This window comes from Hippocampus guttulatus, chromosome 4 (genome assembly GCF_054856545.1).
Source record: "Hippocampus guttulatus isolate MCC_2025c chromosome 4, RoL_Hgut_1.0, whole genome shotgun sequence".
Taxonomy (NCBI): Eukaryota; Metazoa; Chordata; class Actinopteri; order Syngnathiformes; family Syngnathidae; genus Hippocampus; species Hippocampus guttulatus.
Window position 1 is genome coordinate 12,604,793 of NC_141264.1, and position 26,127 is coordinate 12,630,919.

The 26,127-nt window shown below is 41.8% G+C and overlaps 1 protein-coding gene, 1 long non-coding RNA gene and 2 other non-coding genes across 5 annotated transcripts; 1 reads left to right on the forward strand and 3 right to left on the reverse strand.

Moving 5' to 3' along the window:
• The first annotated feature begins 1,173 nt into the window (after positions 1-1,173).
• On the forward strand, positions 1,174-14,063 carry LOC147205977 (uncharacterized). Its single transcript, XR_015100683.1, has 3 exons — positions 1,174-1,259; positions 1,493-1,590; positions 12,869-14,063. It is a non-coding gene; the product is annotated as an uncharacterized LOC147205977 (long non-coding RNA).
• On the reverse strand, positions 8,898-24,224 carry wfdc1 (WAP four-disulfide core domain 1). 2 transcript variants are annotated; one of them, XM_086108962.1, is made up of 6 exons: positions 22,122-24,224; positions 13,028-13,223; positions 12,862-12,945; positions 11,802-11,942; positions 11,154-11,204; positions 8,898-11,067 (listed from the first exon to the last, which is right to left on the reverse strand). In XM_086108962.1, exons 1-5 carry the CDS (start codon positions 22,221-22,223, stop codon positions 11,155-11,157), a joined length of 573 nt encoding a protein of 190 aa, XP_085965088.1. In that variant the 5' UTR covers positions 22,224-24,224; the 3' UTR covers positions 8,898-11,067; position 11,154. The 2 variants fall into 2 exon arrangements, with proteins under 2 accessions (XP_085965088.1, XP_085965087.1); XM_086108961.1 differs by having other exon boundaries at positions 11,163-11,204; positions 22,122-24,223.
• Positions 24,225-25,240: 1,016 nt separating this feature from the next.
• On the reverse strand, positions 25,241-25,312 carry trnad-guc (transfer RNA aspartic acid (anticodon GUC)). The gene has a single exon. It is a non-coding gene; the product is annotated as a tRNA-Asp (tRNA).
• Positions 25,313-25,591: 279 nt separating this feature from the next.
• Positions 25,592-25,663, reverse strand: trnad-guc (transfer RNA aspartic acid (anticodon GUC)). The gene has a single exon. It is a non-coding gene; the product is annotated as a tRNA-Asp (tRNA).
• Positions 25,664-26,127: the final 464 nt, after the last annotated feature.

The following is a 26,127-nucleotide window of genomic DNA, read 5'->3' on the forward strand; positions in this document are numbered from 1 at the left end:
CTTCCATTGGCAGTGAAGCAAGTTGGCTGTGTTCACACCCACAACAACGCAAACCGTCTATTTGGAACTGCGCCTAGCTGCGTGCATCTGGAATAATAGCAAAACTTGGTTCAGCCGGCCCCTTCACACAGTTCGACTGCGCACTGGGCTCTGAGATAGAGCCCATAATTTCTCAAAATGTTGTTAACGTTTGATCTGAAAGGGTTGAACCATGAGTCAAGATGTCAAGTGTCGAAACTGCTGTGAGTATCAGGTTCAGCAGATTGGATGATGAACACCAACTCAAAGTGAAATAAACACGGTCATCATAGAATCAGCATTTCATTAATTAATGGATGAAAAAATATAATAATGTTAACCATGAATAAATAAAGAGAAAACAATACTGTTGCAAGGTCACTCGTTCAGAAAGAGCTCGTAATATAACACGTTGATTTTGAGAGGGACAGTTTCACATGTTGCACATGCAAGCGAGCGGTGGCCATTTCTTTTCCATAGAAGTAATTCCCTCAGCAGGGGGGATGCAACACTGCTTATCCATGTGATAAGGGCCTCAAGAGCTGAGCATGATTAGCTGACAGTTCTTATGCAACAGCAGTGGTCATTTCAATTATCCATCTCACCCCTGGGACAGGATGTGTACCTCTTCAAGAAGCTGCTTATGATACGATTCTATTCCCTAAGCAACTGTTGTGTGCAGAAACCGATGCATATCAGCTGGCTGTGCATAATAATAATCCAGCCATGATGCACTAGTGCAGATTTGGTCCTGAAAGTGATTGGCCTCAGCCGCTGGAGTGGACCTCTCAGAAGGAGAACACAGAGTACTTTGAGGTGGTCCTTCATTAAATTGATCTTGATTAACAATCAATAGACATTCATCTTTTAAAAGCTCAATTCTGATTGCAGTTGAACAGATCAGGATGAGAAGATGTCTATGGCTTTTCTCTCAATAGTTAAAACAAATAAATAAATCTAAAATATTCTAAGGTTGTCAAACAACCTTGAGCAACAATCATTGGCATTGTTCACCAGTTGTAGTCAATCTTCACCATGGTAACAAAGCATATATGTAGCAAAACCTGTTTAACAGCTAACGTTATTATTGAAAAAAAAAAAAGGGAAACTATAAAGCTGTGCACAAGACACACATAAACGTTGTGAATTGATCCCTCATCTCGAAAAAAGTACCTCAGGTTGGATCCTCCTGTTCCTGCTCCAACAGCACCTTTGGAGGAGGTTAAATCCACCACAGGCAGGTGAGGTTCCGTCATCCTGCATCATGCAAGTCGTCCATGCTTCCACAACCTGGCCAGATGTGTTGAGCTCAGCTGGTCAGAGGTGACATAAGATCCCCCTGGATGAAGCACAAGACTGTAATGTCTTTATCTTGTTCTGGAAGGTCCCTGTTTTGTTCCATTGCTCTTTACAGGACGTTGATGGAATAGTGTTGGCTTTCTTTCGATGTGGACTAATTACTTTTTTTCTTCAGACCTTTCTTGGTAATGTCCAATTAGAATCTGCATTCCACATTGAGGAGGCTTTGGTACAAGTGTCCCCTACTGCTTCAGTATACACTGAATAAGGCAGGTAGGTAGCTAACACTGACACACTGCAACTGTGGCTTTCTTTGTTCTGTCACGATACCTAGCGAGGGAGTTCTCCTGTGTGTTTTGCTGCTGCCAATGACGTGTGTATGTGACTCAACAAGGGACCCATCGTGCAGCCTGAGACATCAGTGACAGAGGCCTGGATCTCGTCTTCCTGTGACAGAGGCCTCTGGGAGTGTGCCTTGATAAAAGGGGTTGTTGGGGGCTGGGGGGCAGCACCGGAGAAGAGCGAGAGTTACTATAGCTACACATCTCAGGTGAACTTTTCATGTGAGTGAGGAAGTCAAGAGTGTGAGGTATTGGCGCTCCAGTGGATCTCCCCCCGGGGTTCTTCAGACTTTGCTCTGCCTTCTCTCTTGTTCCTGTATCTTGGAGACAAAGTCAGCGGGGATGTCAGATTCCCTCCCATTGGCTCTCATCTCCTGCCTGTTGAGAACCAGCACCCCAAATCAATCAAAATACAGTGAAATCTCGGTTCATAAACTTAATTTGTTCTGAGACTCCATATGTGAAGTGAAAATTTACGAATCAAAGCAATGTTTTACTCCGAACTAAATGGAGCCCCTGAACAATGCTCTTTTCCTTGTTTTTATGACTGTAGGACAAAGTATGATAAAGAAATAACATGGATTGTTCACTCGCAAATTACTGTGTAACGCCTTTGCCTTTTTGCATATAAGGCTACAACATTTAGCTGGCAGCGAGCCGCAACCTCCTACACTAAAAAAAAAAAAAAAAAACGCACTAGATGAACGTAAAAATATTGAAATAATCCGTCACAGTCAATAATTTGGAAACAAAATTGCGTTAAATACCAGAGTTGGTGTTGTTGTTAACTTAGGAAACCTTGGAAACAAAGTGCGATGACAAAATACTCATGCCATTTCTATATCCACCTTGCTGGCAGTATTGCAGGAGTAAAGCTGAGTGTTCTGCTGTAAATTATTTTGGGTGCTAAATGCCTGAGTGGCACACTTCTCCTCAACGCCACTTTCCAATGTGGGACATACCCTACGTACAACACGTCATTTGTCATTTTCGTCCATTCTTTCCGCTTATGGTCATTCTGCCCCTCGACCAAAAATAAAAGCAGTATATCACCCTGTTTTGGTGACAGGAACTGTGTTGCTATATCTGTAGCATCAGGCTACTCTATTCCATTACTGCTAGGTCAGACTGGATTGGCTCTTGTAAGACTTATCGTCCCACTCATCCTTTGCTCTTGGAGTGGCAGTTGGCTGATAACATTTAGGGCATTAAGACAGATCTGGAAACAATGGACAGCAGGTATTTAGAAAGGGGGCGGCCCGGTAGTCCAGTGGTTAGCACGTCGGCTTCACAGTGCAGAGGTACCGGGTTCGATTCCGGCTCCGGCCTCCCTGTGTGGAGTTTGCATGTTCTCCCCGGGCCTGCGTGGGTTTTCTCCGGGTGCTCCGGTTTCCTCCCACATTCCAAAAACATGCATGTCAGGCTGATTGGACGCTCTAAATTCTCCCTAGGTGTGAGTGTGGGCGTGGATGGTTGTTCGTCTCTGTGTGCCCTGCGATTGGCTGGCAACTGATTCAGGGTGTCCCCCGCCTACTGCCCGGAGATGGCTCGATAGGCTCCAGCACCCCCCGCGACCCTAGTGAGGATCAAGCGGTTCGGAAAACGGATGGATGGTATTTAGAAAGGGCTACCCAGGGCCAGATGAGACACACACATACCGCCCATTTAATGGATAACAACCCGTGCTCAACATACTGTTGGAACGTGGACTTATTGCTGCCAGCCGTCTGATGAGGCGAACGGTAGCAAGCTAGCGGTCAAATGAGATAGCATCAATGACTGCTGCCATTTGGCAGAGAAATGTAGGGGTATAGCTCAACCTCACCAGCAGCCAGCAGATGAATTTTTAGACCATATGTAAAATATAGGTCAACCTCCTTACCTCCTTGGTGTACTCCACCTGGAGGCAAGCTGTCTAGTCTATTTTGAATTGCCATCTGCTCTGATAAGCAAACGATTGTAAGTGCAAACCACAGTGTATTGTGGGTTTAATGCTGTAGGATCAAAACTCTTGTTGAATTTGAGTTAACTTCCAAGCTTCGGTTTATCAAAAGGTTAGTGGCACCAGCAAATGTGAATCTAAACAATGTTGAAACTGATAGAGGGGTACAAATAAGCAACTTTGACAAGAATATATGGTGTGCAGCCATCACACAACCAATCAGTGGAAAGAAAATAATAGGATGGAATCAAGTCTAATTGAGCATGAGTATGAGGGCTATCATACTGTGGACAACGAAGCGGGCTAAATGTAATTAGGCCATTTGGAGACTCTTTCTGTTCTGTAACAAGCAAGAGAAAACAAACTCCTTGAATCTGTGTCCAGTAACAGAAAGAAAGCTTTCATAATTCTCACAATTCTCCTTCAGACGAAGTCATGTCACTTTACTCAGAAAAATTGTATGATGACAGAATGTTAATTCTTAATAAGAATGCTCTGACTGAGCACTATAGTCATAATTCTCTGATACATTTATTAGTTATTATTATTTTGCAGTAGCAATGGACACAGAACCTGATAAAAACCTGTACCTGAAGCTGAAAACAACATTGATGAATGCCACAAAAAGTGTGCTTCCGTATAATCGACCATTACTTGTTGCACACACTTAACTTCATTGGTTCTAGCGTATATGTGTCTACCTAAGGAATTATTAGACATTTATTTCATCTATGCCTGTTCGTGTCTGCTGGCTGACCGAGCATTGTATTTCTGTGTCAACCCTCGCAGGCCACCTACAAACACATAATCCGCTCATGCTCTAGAATACACTATTCATCATTTTTTTAATAACCACGGAAGAAAATAAACATGAGTCCCAAACCCCTACCGTGTCTGAGGGGTAGCACTGGTTCTGTTCCAGAATTTAAAACCAATTGGCACGATGATGACGCCGCAATGTGATCAGCCATTTGCCAATAGAAAGTGTTCATGCTTAATGAAAAAGCGTTACAGGATTTTACACAACAATGTATAACCCAATAAAAATTAGGCAGTGACTGTTTTTGGGTCCCTGTACTACAATATGGAAACAATTTACTAAAGATAGGTACTAATGCAACTACAGCTAATGAGTGCATCGTTCTTAAAGACAATACAGTTATTTCCGATTGAGCAACAGAGTATGATTTATGACTCGCTGACACCTACAAATAATTGAAATTCAGTAGAGACTCGACTTGACTTCCTTGATTTATGCCACAGTAATTTGGGAGTCGGGACTTGCTTGAAATTGAAGGTTAAGACATGAGACCTACTTGGGACTTGCGCAAATGTGACTGACTCCCACCTATGCGATTTACTTCCCTGCTTCATTCCTGTTTGTATTTTTCGAAGCAATTGACTCTTTTACTGCGTAAAAAGAAGCACGATGCTGTTTCCAGACCGTCTCTTTTGTGTTGTATAATGTAGATCATATGTAAATGTGAGCCTTATCACACATGTAAGATGAGCGTTGTTAGCCCTTAAGTGCTAACTCTCCTGTCACCTTCCACGGCAAAACCAGCAAGGTGATCCCCTTTGTACCTGGCTCACCTGACACGCTGACAATCCGCTGTCTTAAAATCTGAATTACTACAAATTGCGGGGCTTAAATGATGGCTCCATGCTTCACATAGACAATAGATACTGAACCGCTTGTTGCTTTTTAGGTGCCAAACATGAGTTGGCCATATACGGGATAACATTCAAGGCCCATTAGATGTTAATTGCATTAGTCTGAAAGACTCAGGTGTCATCTGTTGAACTAGCATGCAGACCTTTGTCAATCACCAGATGTCACTAGATTGACACACAGTCAGGTGACTCCTTTTCATTTGTGCTCAGTCCTTGTGCCCTTGCTAGTGCAGCGGTTCATGTCGCTCACTTTTGCACAGAAGTCCCACTCAAAATGCGACTCTCCATCAGCCTATGATTGACTTTTGACCAATCCAGCGTATCGTCTGTTTTTCCTCCTAGTTCAGCTATAGGATAATAATAATAATAATAATAATAACAACACAGAGTCCAACGTGTGCCTTGACCCTGAGCAGGGAAATCAGAAGAGAAAATGTGTGGATATTCATATTTGCTTGAATTCGTTTTTTGTTTTAATTAAGGACTAAACACAAATTCTCTTGTAATAATAGAACAACATCCAGAATCATTTCTTCTACTGTGATTTTTCTGTGACTGAACATCCTTACAGCCCTAACGTTTACAGATCTTCTCTCTATGATTATAATTAGAGATATGAATCTTGTGTTACAATATGAATAAATTGGCAAGTCAAACATGGTAAACAACCACATCTTTTTATGTAACATTTTAGATAACACCTCACACTTTATTACACAACAATTCTCCTGAGCCTATGGCGATAGAAAGAGAAGGCGCAATGGGGGAGGATGTTGGCATACGCTATTTCGCAGTTCTCTATTGCATGACTCACTGTGAAAGGAAAACAGACACTCAATGCAAGCTAGGCATTCATTAACAAACCTCCCTGGGTGGCGAACCACAACTCCTTGTATGTCCAATTAATCTTTAGCGTCTCCAGCACTCCGAACCAACTTGGCAGGGTGCTACACAAACTTCCAAATTGCTTGCTAAAGCAGATATAAAGCGATTCGCATCTCAGAGGATGTTGCTACGCTACCGCATGGAGATTCACGTGCACGTTGCCCGAGCCATGTGACAACCCCCAACAACAAGCCAGAGGCTGTTCTGCTGGGGAAGGCAATGCAAAACTAGGGTGCACAAATAATTGTCCTGCACACTCACACATTGTTGAAGTGAGAATAAGCACAATTAGCCTAGTAGTGATATCATGCTATCAATACCTCAGTGACATTGGTGCAAGCATATTGTCCAGAAGAGGTGAGTGCTCTCACTAATTGCTGGCTTTTATTCAGAAGGTCTGATGTCAACAGGAGACACGAAGATGCGCTGCGAAACCTTATCAGGGTCAGAGGTTCATCAGAATTTAAAAATGCACACTCACTACCTGCCAAGTGCACTTGATGCACATAGATGGCACCAACCAACGTACACAACTTGTACATAATCAAAATCTTTCAACTTTTAAACAAAGCCTCCCCTACATGGGCAGAACAGGGTTTGTTGTCACTTTTTGCGGTTGTGTGAATTGCTCATCATCAAAACCTCTTTCAAAGTTATTCCTCCATCAAAGTATCCTTCTCATTTTCCAACTCAATAAAAAAGAGGCAGCGATCAAAGACGCTGACACATTTTGACACCTAACCCCATATACAAACGCATAAGGTGGTTTAAGGGGACCAGAGGCTGATGCGTCGCACCCGCGATCCAGAAGGGACTCATCAGGGATGAACTTGACTGCACGACTGCACGCTTATATAGGGGAGTTAGTCAGCCTATTAATTTGGGGATTTTCAATGACATGCAGAACAAAGATACGGTAGTAATAATAATAATAATAATACATTTTATTGGGAAGGATCACTGGATTTAACCATTTTTTTAGGAAAAAGTGGGGAGATCTCTGCACAGTATTTCTTGACAAGCACTGGGTGGCTTTAACACTTCTCTATCTTGTGAAAAGGGGAAGTCCCATAAATAAAATCTGAAACACTCTCAAATTGTGCTTCAGCATCCTCCAAAATGGGCTAGACACCTGCATGTGCCAACAGAACCACAAAGCCCAGAACAGTGATGCAAACGTGCTAAACACGAGTCCACCCTGCTCATCAAATTAAGTTTTACCACAGCAAATCATAATTTTTTCTGAAATGCACCTCCGCTTCACAGTACAGAGGTCCAGGGTTCGAATCCAGGATCCGGTTTTCCTGTTTGGAGTTTGAATGTTCTTCCTGCTTGTGTGGGTTTTCTCCGGGTACTCCGGTTTCCTCCCACATTCCAAAAACATGCATGGGAGGTTACGCGATCATTCTAAATTGTTCTTAGGCGTGATTGTGAGTGTGAATGTTTGTTGTTTATCTATGTGTCCCCTGTGATGGGCTGGCAACCAGTTTGGGGTGTACCTGAAACCCGAGGAGTAGCCTGTTGGGCTGATCTAGAAATAGTTCACCAGGGATGTAACAAACATTGTGATTTTTTTAGGAAGAGGTGGTCATTTGAAAATGTGAACACTGGCAGAGGTTTATGAAGACAGTGTTGCCATTGATCATTATGTGTTTCCTATTTATTGGCAGAAATCATTGATGTGACCAGTGTTTTCTCAAAAATGAAGATCCTTTTTAAAATTGTAAAATAGTATTATCAATGGTGATTTGTGCAATTTTGTGTGTATCAAACCAGTAGCCTTCTGCATTAAGCAATACACTGAAAAAATTGTTGAATATACAGTACTTAATTAAATTTCGTCAAGTAGTTGCACAAAATCTGGATCATGCTACATTTTTTTAAAGAGATGTATAGTCAATTTAAAAATGTATATGGATCCAGATAACTTTTTTCATGCAATTATGTGACAAAATAAAAGGTAGTAAATTCAAAAACATTTTTTTCTTGGGTGTACCCAAGAAAAAAGTTGGTTGAGCATATACACAATATTCTGTCAGTGAGTATATTTCAAAGGAAAATCAGATTACCGGTATACGTATAATTCTAAATCTTTTCATCCTAATTTAAAAAAGAAAATGGAAAAAGTAACCACAAAATGTAAACATTTTTTTCTAATACCAATAAGAACCAAACCAAATATATTTCAACCAAATGCACCAAACCTGCTAAGGAAGAACAGTGAACACATTTTGGCTGGGATGACGTGAACGAATTCACAAGGTGGGGAGGAGTGAGGCCCCAGCAGGAAGCGTCAGTGAAGGGCTCCTTTCGATTACACTGACACCTACTGGACACACGTGGACTTGAATTTGAACACAAACTATAAACTGCAAAATAATAATAATAATAATAATAATAATAATAATAGATTTTATTTATAAGCGCCTTTCAAGACACCCAAGGACAAATAAGCATGAATTACGCTTTAATGTACTCCAACATATTCATGCAATATGCTTGAATGCAACGTGGTTTATGGCACAATATTAAATCAGATATTTTTCTTTCAAAAATACGTCATATTTTTGGGAAAAAATATATGATTTGTTCAAATTTCTTTTTACATTTAATCTTACTTTCGTATTTCAGCCCTGTATATTGTTAAAATGAAGACTGATGAGAAAATAGCAGTTCTAATTTATGCGGAACTACACTCTGGCATCTTTAGCTCCTTAAATCAACCTGACACATTGCTCTTTTATGTCACATGTGTTTTATTCAGTAAAACCAAGACAGCACCACACATGTAATGGTTACAGCTTTTCTTCAACACATTCATCTTGTTGTGTGCATTTGTATTGGAAGCCAGCTTATTCTGCTGTTAGTTATTACAGGCAGAAAGAACCTGAGCAACATCAATGAGGCACGATCACATTTTTCTGGTTTCAGGCCAGTTAATTGATCACGTTGCAATAGTTAAGCAGTTCAAGTCCACAAATCAAATTTCTATGACGTGTATTATTTGTGATTCATATGTTGTTGGTATCTTGAATATGGCTGATTTAGGAAGATCTTTAGCTATAACTACCACATGTGGAAATGTTCAGTTTGCCAGTAAAACATTCCAGCTTTCAGGGCAGGAAATTTGGCCTTCAGAGAGCAAGAAAGTCTTTCAGAACCAGATGGTGTTTCCTTTTCTCCAACTGAGCCCCCTTATAACACCATATATATATATATATACATATATATATATATATATGTATATATATATATGTTATTAAATATACAACACTCACTATGTAGTTTCATTGTAATCAGCAAAAACTTGTTGACTAACAAGAGACTCTAGAACAGGAGTGTCAAATGCATTTTTTGTCACGGGCCATATCGTGGTAATGGTTTCCGTCTGAGGGCCGTTCTGACTGAACTCATATAAAAATATAATTGCTTTATGTTAACACGTGTACACAACAAAATAATGGATGACTCGTTTTGTAATCAGAAGCCAGTAAATTGGCTGGGTCAGTTTTGTTAAAAGTGAAGAAATTTTTCAAGAAATATGAAGTTCCGATACATAAAATCTGTTGCTGGCCAGATCCCATTTTCGGGCCTTGAATTTGACACTTAAGTTCCAGAGGGTGGAGTTGGGGGAAATATCCAAATTAGGATAGCATTTGACGAAATGTCTTGAATCAATTTTGGAAGAAATGAACAATCAACAAAAGTCTAATTCCTAAACTATGGTCTGCATTAATGTCTCATCTTCCCAAAGCTGATGTCATGTTGTCCTCTTTAGATCACAAACTAATAGAGACGAAGCCAGCAGTGCCTCTGTTGGTTGCAGCCACATAGCACACTCCATTTTGTATCCTTTTCATAAAGGGGAAGTCAACTCAAAAATGTTCTTTACAATACAAGTCTAAACACGGTATTCTGATTACCGTAATATTGTCCATCCATTTATAATCCGCTTATCCTCATGAGGGTGGTAGGCATGTTGGAGCCTATGCTAGCTGCCTTCGAGCTATTGGCGAGGTAAACCCTCAACTGTTTAGTATTGTGTTTATTGACTATGAAGTTAGCAGCAAAAGCCACCAATTTTTTCTCCATCTAAGGGGGCGGCCATTTTGCCACTTGCTCTCGATTGAAAATGTAATTGGTTGTTACCTGAGCTGTAAGCAACTGTGATGTCATTTTCAGTTGACAGCAAGTAGCAAAATGCCCCCCCCCCCCCTCAGATGGATAAAAACAAATGGATTTTGCTGCTTTATTCATATTACATAAACGCAATCACAATCACAATATTGTACCGTGTTTAGCCAAGTGGGGCAACACAGAACATATTTATGCAAAGACATTTTTTTTGAGTTGACTTCCCCTTGAAAGACAGAAGGAATCAACAGTCAATTTCACTCCATCATTTATTATGCTATTTCCAATTGTTTCTTGAACAAAATAGCCCATCCACACAATTTATTATTCAATCCAGATTATTATGTTTAAAGAATAAAAACTACATACGTGGACAATGGAAAATATATATTATTAATCTTTTTTTCCTTTTGAGATATTTGGTTAGCAGCATTGATACCCTCACTACTTCTCTCCTTTTCCTTTACTCAAAGATGATACTTAACGTGTCAAAGTGCCATCTTTCTTTGGCTGTGAGATAGTAACGTGCCTGAGGTTACGGCTTTGTGAGGAGAATAGAGGAGGTAGTTGCTTTTAATCTCTTCCGACTGAAGTGTGATGAAAAGCAGCCTTTACCCAAGTGTAAGTGCTGGGGCTGGGATGTCAGTTTAATTTGAGAGGTTACAACATAAAATGTAAAGTGTAGTCTGAAGGCAGGAAAAAAAGGGGTACATGTTGCTTATTCCATGTGCTTGTGATGCTTCTCGTAGCCTACTGCGTTGTTTGTACTGGTACCTGCAAGGCAAAGCAACGGGTCAGGTGGACTCTTAATGCTTCACATGTAGTCGTGATGCTAGTGTGCTTCCAGTTGTTCATATTACCTCACTTACCTAAGTAGTCCTTGAAAAATTTGTGCCTTAGACCCCGTCCATCTGAAACGAAAAAGAGGTGACAGTATAAAAGTCAAATCTCACCATTCAATCAGTCACAGCACACGTGAATATTGTATTCTCTTGACGACAAAATCCATGTGAATATTGAAAAATTATTTCATGGAGCCAAAATAAGTCAAGCAAAAGCAGTTTACTATACTGTTGTATCATAATCAGGATCATAATCTGCAAGGAGTTCAATGCAGTAGAGACACCATACTTTTGTGTACAGTATATGATTGAAAAATGTCAAATAGTTTATAGCGGCTCTATAGTAGAAAAAAGATTTTTCACTGCAACGTGAACTTTGCATTTGACCAAAAGTCCTTACGTGCATATGAAGCATTTACCAATTTTATATTACAAAACAGTTCTAAAAAATGATCAATTCAATTACTTTTTTACAGCCTTGTTAATAGAGGGCAGCAAGTACGGTAGTATAGAAATGGATGAAGCAATTTAAAAGTTCAGAGGAATAGGACTCCATGAGCAATAGCAGGTGCCACAATTGCAAATGTCATTTTCGGCCATCAAGCACCCGATTCAAATGAAGAAGAGAACTGCATCTAAGTCTCCAAGAGGGCATACAAATTCTACCAGAGTTGGAACGCTGCTTGATGCACTGTCCCCGGTTGGGGATTCCAGCGGCAGGATTTCCTGGGTTGATGATGTGGCATTCGTATCCTGTAGGACAGTGGAGAGGTTCATCGCCATCCTCTGTTGTACTGCACGCCTCGGCTGGCCGTTAAAAATACACAAATACACATTAATCACAAGAGTACAAGCAACATTAGCTGAATGAAACATTTTTCACGACGCAAAGGATAAATAGACCTTCAGGCCTTGTAATGCTCAGCATCCATCGCTGTGCCTTCTGTACCTTGTCACAGTATGAAACTTGTCTTACCGTATGTCCCGGAGTTCAGGACAGTGGCACATCGCTTTACTCATTTTCCCTCCATATTATTCATGATGTTCTCACCGTACCATATTAAAATGCATTACTGTTGTCACTCAGAAATTGCTGCGCTACCATCTTTCCAAATGCATGTGCTGAACTGTCATCCCAGCGCGCTTCTGCTCGAATGGAACATTTTTCAATTTGAGCGCATCAGCAGGTGCCTACTTCAAGCGCTGCCGTCTGCTCCTGCACGGTGCTGCACCATTGCAGTGTGCCAGCACATGAGTGGTTTTGTCAATGGCACACTGACTTAGTGGGAAAAGGCCTTCAAAAGGATGGTGCGTTCTTTTATTTTGGGGGAGTGTTGTTAGAAACCGCCACTGCACCCAAGGAGGAAACTGTTAGAATCATGAAAGTCAGAATCAGAGTGCTACATGTTTTTTGCAGTGAACGAATATCACTAAGGGCAGAATCCGAGTGTTATTCACTGAGAGATTTGCATCATCTCCACTCCCCACCATCACTCCTGCGGCTCAGCTCAACTTCACTGGAAAGAAATGAATACGTTTACAAAACTTCACTCTAAATATTTGTTGTATCTACTGTAGATGATGCCCATTCATTTATAGACAGCAGTTGTGAAATGTTTTACATTTAGTTGAGCTCTGCGCTTGTTTGTTCGTGAGGTCTAACGGCATGAAGAAGCCCCAGGCTGACAATGCAATGTTTCTAATAACCGGTCATTCGTGTACTCACCCTGCAGCACTTCCTCGGGACCATCCAGTAGCCAACCGTTGCCCCCTAACCACCGAGGCTTGGGCTGCACCAGCCAGTCGAGGACTACTCGTGATGACACAGACACGGAAAGAGTTACAAATATTCCTGAACAAATCAATGCATTGAACTTGTTGGTTCCACACACCTGGTGGGGGCTGAACGGATTCCAGGCAGGCATAGATGCAGCCGTTGTAGCAGCAGCGTTTATGGCGCTCACACTCTGAGTCCGAGCGGCAGCCTGGCACCTCACAGGCCCTTTCTGGGAGCATCTGAGGGGGTGGTGGGCAGCGGTCATTTTTCTGGTGCTGTGTCGACTGCGGGTGGTTGGGATACTCGTAGTCCTGCGAGACCAGAAGAGCAAGTTGCTGTGAAATTTCTTCCAGCGAATTTATCTCCATAAAGTGGACCACTAGAGAGCAGCAAAGTGTGCGGTAGATGTGTTGTACAGTATAAGGAGCCCCATATATGACATTTGAAGAAGAAAAAAAACCTGACTTTGTGCATATGCTGCAACTGTTATGTATGCACGAGGAACCACTGTGTGGGCACCGACTACTGCTATGTGTGTGCAAAATAGAAAGTGCGCACAGTACTTGTTCATGGATATCAATGCCTTGCTTGAATTAATTTTGAAATTGTCTCTCGGAATCAATCATGGTGGCTGACGACAGTCAAGCCGATTGATGGAGCTCCATTATTCGAGTTCTCAAAACTGTGGAGACAGACTTGAAATGGAGCACAATATTCAAATTGCAGTGTTCATGCGCTCCGGCGTACGGATAACGTGCACCCCATAGCCTTGCTTCTCAACTGTTATTACTCTGAGACCTGTATTTTCTATTGAAACCTTTTGAAAACATGAACATCATATTTTTAAACATAGCCAATCTTGCTTAAATGTTTAAAGTGCCTTTTGGTGCACCTTATTAGGAAACTGAACATGACAACAAGCAAAAATATGCATTTTGGCGCTGATCTCTCTTTAGGAAAGAATAAGATAAGTAGTCTGTCTTATTTTTAGGAAACCAAGGCCGCAGACTAAATGCACCTACAACAGTATCAACAGTGTGAATTATTAGAAGAAGAATAGAATGGAGCACAACTTTATTGTCACTGTCACATGAATGTTAAGTATCTCACAGTTTGCAGCATCGACTTGAAAATAAAAATGCCCACACTTTGTTTTGCTGTACATTTCTTAATACATGTCCGTGATCCACCCAAAATGGCTTTGCAACCCATTTGTGGGTCCTGACCCATCAGTTGAGAATCACTGTGTTGTATTGTTTGTACAGACTACCCACCGCCTTCAAAATGTCTTGACCTGGATCGGGAGGTTCGTTTACTGTACACGGATTTCCATGGTACATCTGAGAGTGAACAGAAAGTAGGCCACAAGACCCGGAGGCAAGCAACTTCTCATGTCACACACAGTGGCGGTTGTGACAGACATACATTTTCAAGGCCCGAGTGTACTTTTGCATGCCGCCAGGAATGCACACACTACTTCTGACATCTGCTCTTGTGTGCAAATGTGCTGGAATGTGCATCACAGCCATTGTCTTTGCGGTTTGATGTTGTGAAAACTTGGATTCTGTTATTTGAGGCCAACATTCCTTTCGAGGGTCGGTTATAGTTCCTACATATCCGTTTTCTCATCGTTGCTTTGGAAAAACCTCATCGTCTCATATTAGTTGATACAGTCGTCTGCACGATCCCATCTGCAAATTCATGACAGCCACAATATAACAAGAGAAGCAGCATGTTCGACAAGTTGGTAAGTCACGTGTACAGCAAGGAGTGCAGTTTGCCACAGTATGGTTAAAAACGGCAAACATTGATCTGGCATGTGTGTCAACTGCGGGATGTTGCTGGCGGCCTGCTGGTAGCTGCATCAGCTTCATCTAAATCAGTGATCTCTCAAACGCCCCCCCCCCCAAATACCAGCATCATAGCAATTCATTATGGTATTGTCCCACCGTGGCTTATACCACATTCAGGATTTTCCCTGCTGATCAGTCATGTTTTTATCCTGACACAACTTCACTGAACATTTAACCAAAACTGTACTGCTTGTTGCAAATGGGGCTGCACGCCCACTTTTCTACTTTCCAGTGCTTGTGGTCAGTCTCTTCTCGGTTTGCGGTGCGTAGTTTGTCTTTTTCAAAGGGGAAAATTGCATACACCACACTGCACTGAACACATCCGTCTGGATGAGACACGCTAACAAGCAATTGAGAAGAACAAAGGTTTCTTCGATGTATTTCATCGTGCATGGGTGTTGGCCAAGGAGACAAATGTTATTTATTTAATAGGATAATTAGGGCAGCAAAAAAACTGCTGCAAAGCAGATGCAGCAAAAAGACTACAATGGTGTTTGTGTAATAGCAACCAGCGGCCTTTCCTTAATCTGCATTATAAATGTTGTGACAATGATGGAGCACATATCGTCACCTTCCAAAAAGGATTGGCTTAGTGCCCAATTAATGGAAATGAATCCCTGCATATTCATGCTTCGACATTTTCAACTTCTCTCCTTTGTGGGTATTTTGGGGGAAACCTATCCCGCATCAATTGCTGGAAAAACTCACCAATTTGGCATTTTGTGCTCCACAATAGGCCATGTGGTTACATCATGGTTCCAAAGAAGTATAGTGAGGTGAGTTGAGGAGCTTCACATAGACAAAAGTACCGGTAGTCATTTGCTGCCTTCTTGTGTCGATTATAAGCAAGTGCAGTACTTTTAGAGGGGGGAATTCATGACTTGCGTATTTTAGCTATTTGTGCCAGGGCTTGATCGCCATCCACCGTAAATGGTAGGGATTCATTGTACGTAGTTACCTGCGTTTGCCAGTGCATACCTGTCAACTCATACGGTTTAGCCATAGTTCATACGGATTTTGTGGTGAATCTTACGTATATGGCCGTATCGCACAAATCATACGGATTCTGAAAATTTCCGTTTCCCCCCCCCCCTAACAGGTAGTTCCGTTTGCTTTTGCCCAGAATGGTGCTAATCTACTCGAATGCTTTCCAGTAAATCACGTGGTTCCTAGTTGAAAAGAGCAGAGTATTCATTGCATATTTCGGTAGCGTACAAGCAAGTTCTACAAGGAAACAAATATATCATTCATATTGCGCACTGGAACCAACAAGAAAGAGAAGTAAAACGAAGCACAGTGAAAGGTTATTCTGCCGTTATTTTGACATATAAAATGCTTTGGTATGTTATAAGGATTTTTTGCTCTTTATAAGGATTTTTTTGGTAGTTTATACAGGTTGGCGCTCCGAAAAGTTGACAGGTATGCCAGTGCACATGTTTCAATGGTGAGTTGAGCTACGGCAAAGTGATCGAACCACGAAATGAGACAATCGTGGTCCTCCCTTCCAACAAAGGTTGCATGGTCAGTTTTCTAATCTGTAATGGTTCCATGTAGCAGTACACTGAATATTTCCTTGTTTTTTTTTTTTATTTCAAAGTCTGATTCATTCCGTTCACATGTGTTTGCTTTCCCAGCCTCTTTGGATCCTTCTGTGTACTGGATCCCAAATCAGGTAATCAGCCTGTAGGCTGCACACAATGTTTCAAAGTGCGCTGTTTATTTGGCAGGGTTGACAAACATGCTCACAATCCAGCTCGGGAAATAAAAGCCAACGATGCTTGGCATGGAGAGAGGCATCACACGCTCAGAATGTGTGAAAAGATCTTTCCACGCAAATGAGTTCATTCTTCCAGCATTTAGTTAACCGGGCTGATGGTTGTTTGAGTGGTTGTTTCACACTACATGTAGTTGGAAACATTTCTTACTTTTGCTCTAGTGTATGAGCTTTCAAAACATGCAAATGATTACTTTGTAAGACAGAGTTTTATCTTTAATGCTTATTGTTGTTAGTCACCTTTTTACTCTGGAGCAACTATATTTAACAACCATTCAATACATTTTGTTTTCTGATTGTAATGTGTGTAGAATCCATTCATTTTTATTCAGATTTGTTCAATGAAATAGTGGTATTTCATTCACAATTATGAACTTTAGTACAGTTAAACTCATGCACAATTGGCACAAAGTCGCCTGGGACTGGATAATGGCAAATTACTACGCATTATCTTCTGTCCGATCTCTTCCCAAGTGCTCCTGCAAAAATCTCCAACAAAATCTTGAACGTTTCCTTCCTGTTTGACATGATGCTTTTAATACATAGCAGACCCCATTCATTCATCTTTTCACTTTACACATAGCATCACACTCCTCATCCTCAACATTACGGACAAATTAATTCTCTCATTAGGTCACTGATGGTGTTGTTCTTCATCCCCTGACTTTGCTACTCCAGTGTCCTCCCACATTCCAAAAGACAGGTTAATGCAACACTCTAAATTGTTCCTAGGTGTGATTGTCGTTTGTGATTGGTTGTTTGTCTCTGTGTGCCCTGCAATTGGCTGGCAACCGGTTCAGGGTGTCCCCCGCCCACTTCCCCCAGACATCTGGAATAGGCTCCAGCTCGCCTTCGACCCTTGTGAGGATAAAGAGGATTAGAAAAAGGATAGATGGATGGGTTATTATTATTATTATTATTGTTGGATAGGGCCTTCTTTGCACACACACACGCGCACGCACACACACACATTTGTATGCTGTACACTCTAAACGCCAAGGTCACAGTCGTGGTTACTCTTGCGTTAACAAGAAAGAACATGTCTTCCAAGGGAGGTAGCCCACAGCAGGCATCTGGTTCCTAACCAGATGCTCGGTGTGGCAGGTAACCAATGGCGAGCTCTTAGGTTGTCAGGACTCATTTCACTTTGCTGCACCTGCAGTCTTTTTGATGTTTTGGTTGTGTTCATTATTTTACTTTTCGTTAACTGTTTTGTAAAGCGCTTTGTTCCAGCCGCAGATGTTGTGAAAGCGCGATATCAATCAGGATGTATTGTATTGAATTGTATTGTTAACATAAACAGAGTTGGTAATAAAAGCACCGCAGGTTGCCTGACTGTCCTTGAGTTATGGCAGAATCTCATTTCCATATACAAACTGAAACATCATGCAACACTTTGTCATAATTCATCTTACATGAAGATAATTTCTAGAAATTGCACCTGTGCAAGAAAACGTATGTACACACCAAAGCCCTAACGTTGCATTTCCCCCTCAAGATAATGCTAACTTTCAAAGAGGGACTAGTTCAACAATATTTTCATTCATTAGTGTGATTGTAGTTTGCCGTGATGTCAAAGTGCACTGAGAAATATTGGATGTGTATTTTCCGTTGTGCATTTTAAATAATCATCCAACAAAATATCTGGGAAGAATCAATCGCACCTGGACTTGAAAAATGGCATCCCACGGCAGACAGTTTTAAACCATTCTCACGTGTTTTATCTGGAGATCATCAATAAATGACATTCCGCAACTTGAATGCAGGCTGTGTTTACCAAAGCTGACTCGCATTTGTCATGCATTTACAGAATTTGCCTAGTTTTACTGCTGGAAGTTAAAAAGGAATCCATCCATCTCTCCATTCAGGATACACCTTCTCCAATACACCTTCTCAAATTTAATTTGACAGGAAACATCTCCACTTCCCCTTCTGTTCAATATCGCTTTCAGAAATGGTCAAACTCTCCCTGAGAGAACGTTTTCCTAGTGGGCCCAGGCCAAGTCAAGCATATGTTTGTGAATGTCTGCAGAGCCGCTGCCTCTCACAAGAGTCCGTGAAACTGCCAAGATTTTTAGGTGGAGGCCTCCCCTCTTTCGTGCTTGCAGACATGCCCATGCAAGTGCGAGCCAGACTGTTATGTCTGCATGACACTTATCATGTGCATGAAGTGTAGGTGCTTTTTAAAGAAAATATCTCTGCGGTTGAAAGCCAGTCTTTCATCACACACAAGCTTTCCTGTTTACTTGCTTGTTACCACTTTTTGTCGCACTGTTTCCACGACCTCTTCTTGTGTCTGTCTGTCAGGCATGTCTGGCTCCAGTCTCTTTCGAGCACAGAGATGATGTTGAGTAACTGCTATTTTGTTGACCTTTCAACTGGGTCAAAAAAAGATTTAAAAAAAAAAAAGTTCCGATAGGAGAAGAGGTGATGAAGACAATTTAAGTGAGAGAAACCACAGATCTGACCACAGGTCAAATGCGCAATGAAGAATCGGTGAAGAGCAAACATAAGCGGCAAGATGCGATAGAAGGCGAACATGAAGGTGGAGTTTGCTGAACTTGACAGCTTTAGAATGATCAAAATGCATTGATTCAATTGGAAAAAATGCAGACCATCACCCCCCCCCCAAAAAAAAAAGCAGTAGCACATCCTATCTTTAATGTCGTCAGTTTGGATTAACGTCCCAAAAAGGGCCACCCTTGGCAATATTAGAACCAAGAAAACCTCTGGGTCATGCGAGAGTTAAGGGGTACTTCACATATGTACGCCATTTGCCTTATTAAGTTATTTCATTTGTCTAGAATTAATTTGATAGCTCTATTATTCCTCATGTACTGAAATCCTTACTGAATAACTTTTTTTAAGCGATTTTTAAAATAACATTGCTTGCCGCCAGGTTCATTGAATACGTCACGTGTGTCAACTTTGGACTAGGCTGCACAATGATACCCCCCCCCCCCCCCCCCCACACACACACACATTCGTCTGCCTGTTCATGTGCACACCAGGGGCTTGCGTAAGTACACTTTTTGTAAAAAGTGTGGAATAACATGCCATTGTGCACCTGTTTCTGTTCAACCCCTTGCAAATGTGGGCCATGCCTTATTGCATTGTTTTCTTTGTGTCCTCCCCTGTGTGTGTATGTCCGGCAGTATATTACACACCATAAGTTTCGTTGGACCTATCATGGACGTATACCAATGTGCTGAAAATGTTGCCACTAAAGTGAAATATATCAACATAACGGTGTCTTTTCCAGTTCTTATGTGTTTTCCAAGCTAAGTAAGTGCTGTCAATCAAGTCACACATGCAAAATTAATGAAATCTTCCTTTAACTTTAAAGATGAAAATATGTCATGTGTAAACAGATATAACTACCGGTACTTGAAAAGGCCGAACGATTATCTGCTCTGCCTTCATATTGGAATTATACTTAGCTGTCGTATGACTTCAGACAGGGTGTGTGTGAGATGGAAAAGAAATGAAGGAAAGGTCTGAAAGATACAGGGATTGAAAAAAAGAGGCAAATGGTTTCTGAACAGCCGTCGCACCATGTTCCTATTAGAACGGCTCTGCGGCTGAAGTGCAAACTTTGAGCCCATCCCATACACCGAGATGGATACACTGTGCGAGCGAAAAAGAAGCACATGGCCTGAGGGGAGTCAAAAAGATTGTTCTAAAGGAGAGGTGAACGGGTAACAGCCTAAATCAAGAGAAGAGGAAGAGCCAAAAATGTTGTCAACTGGTCAAAAAGTGAGATCATTGAAGCACAAGAGGATGACAAGGCATTACGCTACACTGAACTTTTGATCACTCGGCCACACTGAGCTGAGTTAACAAGCAGGGGCCCGGTCTGTCCATCTCGCTCTCTCTCTCTCTCTCTCACACACAGACACACACACACACACACACTGCGCTACGAGCTCCCATGAAAATATGAAAATGGGTGACTTCTTGTGTCTGGTCCACATAAATAGGTTTGCTCTTGTCGGTGTCCATTTTTTACACTAAAAGCCAAAGCTTCACCGCTAATCTCTTGTCCACTGACACCCGCGGTGGAACAAGTTTTCACAACTGCTACTGAAGAAAAACAAGCGGTAGCCCCTTCTATAAATGTTGGTTCATTCCAGAATACAGCCAGTGGAGCAGACTAAAACTGTACATATGGAACTTGATCGTGAATACATTCAATAAAAGTTTATTTATTTATTTTAGAGTTACTTTTTTTTTTTCCGGGAGCTGTTTTTCCTGAAATGAATATTTCTCTCGAGAATAATGGTTAACTGTGACTAATTCAACAACTAATGGTGACGGTATGTGTACATTAATATGTAACAAATGACAGAAAAACTGTGTGTTGGATGTTCAGCTTGTGTATTCGGGACCCTGCACATTTATGGTACTCGGTGCCATGTCAGTCATCGTACTACAAAGCAGCAATTTAATTGTACACTTTGGAGTAATACCTTGTCTGTCATCAACTGATGTTTTCCCTTTTGGCTATGGGGCACAAATACATACCTGTCAACTCATACGGTTTAGCCATAGTTGATACGGATTTTGTGGTGAATCTTACGTATATGGCCGTATCGCACAAATCATACGGATTCTGAAAATTTCCGGGGTTTTTTTCCCCCCTAACAGGTAGTTCAGTTTGCTTTTGTCCAGAATGGTGCTAGTCTACTCGAATGCTTTCATTTCCGGTAACTTTCCAGTAAATCACGTGTATTATGGAGATCTACAATAAATATCATTGAAAATTTCGTGGGTTTTTTTCTGCCGTTATTTTGACGTATAAAATGCTTTGGTATGTTATAAGGATTTTTTGCTCTTTATAAGGATTTTTTTGGTAGTTTATACAGGTTGGCGCTCCGAAAAGTTGGCAGGTATGCAAATAATTGTGCGCCACAACGTCTGCTCAGCCACAGAAATTAAATGTTGATTTCATTTCTGCTACTGGTCACTCTAAAATGGTTCAATGATTTTCTGCACCAACTGTACAAACTGTCATAGTATTGTATTCTACCACTGATCACTTTAGCTCTGCTTGATACTTTGCACATTGTCTCACAGTTGTCACTGGGCGGTACCACCGCACTACGGTTCACTTACATTACGAAATGCCCTTACATACCTATTTGTCATGTCCTTATTTACGATGATACGAGTGCAGCATGTTATACCGGAGACAAATTCCTTGTGTGTTTTACATACTTGGCCAATAAAGATGATTCTGATTCTGATTCTGATTCTGTGTAATGTAATTTAGTGGTTGATATTCAGCATTTTTCAAAGCATCATTCTAAATATCGAATGAGACATCTATTAATACATTCCACAGACATTTGAAACATGCAAAACATTTAAGTGCAACAACAATAAAAAAGACAAAACTGCCGTCCAACTTTGACTTTTCATCTTGGCATATGCTTTCAAATACCGCACAATGGCTGCACTATCTCCGGTAGATTTAATCTACTTCCGCAAACAAAAATAATAAATGAAGTCCCTACATTTTAATTGACATCTCTTTGAATTGAAAGCTTTTGAGGCTATGAGGGTCACATGATTAGTCCCACCTTTTGGTTGAGTCCTCTTTTCCTGATTCTTCTGGCATCACTTCCTGTGGAGAGCACCAACAGGGACAACAGCAACACCAGAGATCCCGGCATGGTGCACATCGAGTTCCTGCACTTTGAATTCCAACTGCGTCCTCAGAGGTGCTCCTTCTTCCTCAGTTTTCTGTTAAGTTTGTCCACCGGGCAAACCAGAGCTCGTCTGTGTGAGCTTTTGCAGCTGAGGCAGGCAAGCAGACTCTGGTGCTCATGTGAAGCCAAGATTACACAAGCACTCTCCAACAGGACCTGCCTTTCTATTCGCTTGAGGAAAAGTGCGGGCCAGCGATAGACAGACGGAAAGGGAATAGCTGAGAGGAGAAGAGGGGGGAGAGGCAATGCAGGGGAGAAATGTACGAGGAATGGCAGCTGTCTGTGCATCAGAGTTGTCTGCTGGCACACTGTGCGCACATGTCTTTGTGGGAGGGGCGGGCGGGGGGGGGGGGGTCTCAGAGAGAGAGACCTCCCCCTTGCCCTCCCGTTTCATCACCTTCCACATCTGGGGATCCTTATGTGGATTTTTAAGTCAGGAAGATGTGAAAAGTATTTCATAGTTTGCAGTTTAGATTTACACGTTGCTGGTGAGCTTTGTTGACCCCCTTGGCTGACGCTGGTGTCTGCATCTCCTGGAGAGGATGATTTATGAGAGTGTGGCTGGGAAAGCCACAGAGGAGTTTTCGTGTGTTCAACTCGGTGATCCCTGCATTATTGACCGAGAAGAAATGATACATCCGTTACGCTTTGAGGAAATTGACCAATTTTTTTATGTTATCGTCTTACCTTCTTGGCCTGAGCTTTTGCACTTTCTGTCTTTTGCACAAATGTGTGTTAAGCAAACCGTACTCTGACCCTTCCACCCCTCCCCTTGTTCCACTCCCAGTGTCAAGCCGTGAAGGGGAGAAAGAATGCTAAGCCCGCACAAATCTCAGTCATGATTAGTTTTACAGGAACAAGCCTTGTGTCATTGGGAGGCCCCAGCGACAGTACAGAAAGGGCAGATACATACCACAGCAATGAATGGGCGAAAGAGTGACAAGCAAACATGGAGTGTGGAGGAACAGCATATTGGTATTATGTGTCTCTGGTCAAACATACTGTATGTGGGTCTCATTGGACTGAGACATTGACCGCGGTAGCTTAAGAAGAAAAGAGAACAAAACAACTGGAATTGAAAAAAATCGAATTCAGTGTTGACTGCATTTAGGGCAGACATGGTACAGTTTTTCTTAATTTATTAAGAATAAATGACAGTGGTGAACCCAGTTAACCCCCTCTGGCATGCGATAGGTCCCCATTTTGAAACGGGGAGAAAATAATCTCTCCTGCCTTTTTGACTCCCAATTGAAAAAAACCCAACAAAAAACAGCAGCACAAAAACAAAAAACAAAAATCGCTTAAAACTACTCCATGTGGAGGAATTGAACCACAGTCTTCTGCAAGACAGGCGGAGATACTGTCCTCTTTACTCACGAGGAATACACTTCAAGTTAACAACCGTACCCACCAAAAGCACCAATGTTATCAGGCAGGTTGACAGCCCTGCTAAGGAGAGGACACAGTTTCTGTTTCCACAGTGTAGAGCAGGGGTGGGCAAACATTTTGGCTCTGGGGCCACACTGGCTTTTAAAATTTGACAGATGGGCACAAGATACGGTATACTGTATATAAAAACTGTATTTGTTGACAGTCCATATCAAACATAAACAGAACAAAAGCATTAAAGTATTACGTTTCTTCATGAGAACAGTGTTGTTGATCACACATTTTTGCCAGCGCATTGCTGTAGATAGGTTGTGATCTGACCAGTAGAAGTGAGGGTTACAGTAAGTATTTTCTGGTAAGGAATCATATTTGCGGAGTCCAATCTTTCCTTATCACAGAATTTCTTTTGTGGGAAATACCTCCGGTATACGTTCTGTATGAACGTGCAAATATGTTAACAACATACATGTGTGACGACACAAGCAACAAAGTGCAACAATATATTGCCCACAAACGGTTTATAACACAAACTGCAGCAGACAGTACGATATGAATAAAATATAGTACAACAAAATTAGGACTATTTGCTACAAAATGAGACTAGTAACAAACCTGGTCGCCTTTCTTTCCACTCACTCGGCGTCTCGAACGTGACCTCCCCTCGATCACCACCCAAGACAGCGTTGCTCAGCTGATGTCGTGCAAAGAACGTTTGAAGCCAGCCACGGAACGCGTCGAAGTCCTCGATGCTCATAGTTAGCGCTATAGAGGTCGCCGCCTCTCTATTAGCGGTCTTTTTTTGGCACGATAATAGGTATTTTGTGTTTTTTGTTATTGTAAAGTGTCCTTGGGTGTCTTGAAAGGCGCTTATAAATAAAATCTACTACTACTACTACTAAAGCACTCCAGAAAATTGCCAGAATCGGACTGAGCAAGAATGGCTTCCTTGTTTGATAAAGTCTCTTAGATTTGAGTCTTTCCGACTACAAGCGTCTCTTGAATGTTTCTACTTTCTAACCCGCTTCGCTTAATCGGATGCATTTCACTTTCTCTTCCGCGGTCATGACCGTTCCTCTTCGTTTGGACGCCATGATCTCCAGGACGTAAATGTAAATGAATGAAATTAAAATCTTTCGCAATTCCAATAAAACTCACTGCAATAAAGTCATGTCGCCGTTTTGGATTCAATGATCGAAAATAGCGGCGCGGACTGTTATTGTGTAGTATCGAGCAGGACTTGCTTGAGTTGGCGCTGCTGCGGGCTTCCGTATGGCTCGTTCGTTACTGCAACAGAGTACTAGAACGTTTAATGCATACGTTTATTTTTTTACCGGGTTTGGGAATTTCTGTTTGACAGTGGTTCGTAGGTGGAAGATAAGATCTCATCCTCTCCCTCTCCCTCCCTGTGCTCTGCAACTTCAAGTCACTGCGCCACCTGGCGTTGAAATGCCTGTCAATACAAGTCCAAATGAAATGAATGCAATCAATTTACATCGAACCTGAATTGTGTACCAATCTTCGGCGGGCCGTCGTTTGCCCACCACTATTGAGGACCGTTCACTTCACATGTGGAAGGTCCAGGTGAAATTCACAAAAAGCAACTCCCCGTCGGGGAATCGAACCCCGGTCTTCCGCGTGACAGGCGGAGATACTGTCCACTATACTAACGAGGAATACGTACAGTCCGACCCAGCCTACTTACTAAAGTACTTGCAACGCTATCGGGTGGGGGGAGGGGGGATTGGGGGGGGGGGGTCAGCCCTGCGAGCAGAGTATTTACGGTCTGTTTCCATATCACGTTGCCGAACACGCGAAATATAAGATGAATTTGTTTGAGCAATTTTAGTACACAAACAACACTTTTATTTTTGTATTGATAAAGAGAATGCGGAACCATCAAGTCACACTCGCTTCACATGTGGAAGGTCCCAGTGAAATTCACAAAAAAAGAACTCCCCGTCGGGGAATCGAACCCCGGTCTTCCGCGTGACAGGCGGAGATACTGTCCACTATACTAACGAGGAACACACACTATCATGATGTCTAGCAGTTTAAAATGCTCTGCCTGTAGCTACACCGACAGTCCGAGCAAAACTGTCCCTGGCGAATTACCCACTGTCTTTATTCAAACGATATTGCCCCTTCTCACATATATCATGACGATCCAGCTGAATTGATTTTCTGGAATTTATAAATTCACATGAAAGAAACAGTTGTGCTTATGTGCATTGAAGTGTGCAGGTCACGTATATGCTTCATCAGAATTTAACCCACAGTGCTGCATGAATATCTACTTCTGACGTAAATTGAGAATCTTGCCAACCTTGTTTTTTTCTTCTTTGGCCCTAATCATCTACCGTAGTTTGATGACCAGGCTTCTTACTTTTATTTTGCTCCTCTTGAAGAACTGATGATCACTAAAGCTCTCTTTGCAGGGTGATGGATGGATATTTCATCAATCCAGGCAACACATAGTGGAGGTGTAAAA